At 38.5% G+C, this 1,028-nt stretch overlaps 1 protein-coding gene across 1 annotated transcript; it reads right to left on the bottom strand.

Annotated features, from left to right (window-relative positions):
- Positions 1-698: 698 nt before the first annotated feature.
- LOC110933463 lies at positions 699-1,028 on the bottom strand. Its single transcript, XM_022176684.1, has one exon. It carries the CDS (start codon positions 1,026-1,028, stop codon positions 699-701), a length of 330 nt encoding a protein of 109 aa, XP_022032376.1.

Raw genomic sequence — 1,028 nt, 5'->3', positions numbered from 1 at the left:
GGGGGCCACAGGCTTAGGTTGAATGTTCAAGCACATGCTTAGGTTGACTACAGTTGACATTTTTGCAGTTTGTTTCAAACAGTGATGTTTACAGTCTGTGTCAAACTGTTTTGGTACATTAGTTCATGTCAAACTGCTTAACTTTTAGTGTTAATGGTTGCTTGGTACTTATGTTTTTGTACATTAGTTCATGAAAGTGTTTATGTATGTTTGGTATTGATGGTCAGTTGTAATGTTAAAGACTGCACTTTGCAGATTTGTTTTGGTATGTTAAATGCTGCATATTTGGTATTTGGCTGCACATTTGTTATGTTAAACTGTTATTTAGTATTTGGCTGCATATTTTGTACACATTTGGCTCACGTATGTTAAACTGTTTGGTACAGATTTGGTAAACTGTTTGGCTGCACATTTGGTAAACTGCACATTTGGTATTTGGTGCACGTTTGGTAAACTGCATAGTGTCATAAGACATTAGATGCACATGTCGGCACATTGTCATAAGACATTAGATGCACAACACATTAGATGCACATGTCGGCACATTTCAGCACATTGTCATAAGACCTTAAATGCACAACACATTAGATGATTCATTACAAAAAGCCCCAAACTTTCCATTACAAACTTACAAAACAACCATATTAGCAGGTTGATAGTACAGACCAAACTTACAAAATCCAAACAAAAGTCAAACCCTAACCAGACTTAACATAGTAAAACATGAACAACAAAAAACTGAAACCTAAGATAACTTTAAGCACGTTCTTCTCCTGTGCCAATTTTTTAGCTTCTTCTTCAAGCTTTATGTTCCGAGCAAACATCTGTCTTGCATTCTGTTCATGCCGCTTGATGGTGTCCAACAGTGCAGGAATCATCACAGCCGGGTTCTCAATCTTTGGTGGCTCAGCCCAAGCAACGAATTCACAACTTGATGGTTTGTTGCACCGGTGAAAACGACGACCTGGGTTTTGTGTTGTCCATGAGGTTCTCGGTGAGGTTGAGGCTCCACAAGTGCAAACCACCAT

Source organism: Helianthus annuus, chromosome 4 (assembly GCF_002127325.2).
Source record: "Helianthus annuus cultivar XRQ/B chromosome 4, HanXRQr2.0-SUNRISE, whole genome shotgun sequence".
Lineage (NCBI taxonomy): Eukaryota > Viridiplantae > Streptophyta > Magnoliopsida > Asterales > Asteraceae > Helianthus > Helianthus annuus.
The sequence above is the reverse complement of the archived record's forward strand: the minus strand, read 5'-3'. Positions and strand labels throughout refer to the sequence as shown.

Coding starts and splice junctions, on each gene's coding strand:
- LOC110933463 (XM_022176684.1), bottom strand. CDS start 1,028: ATGGTGGTTTGCACTTGTGGAGCCTCAACCTCACCGAGAACCTCATGG.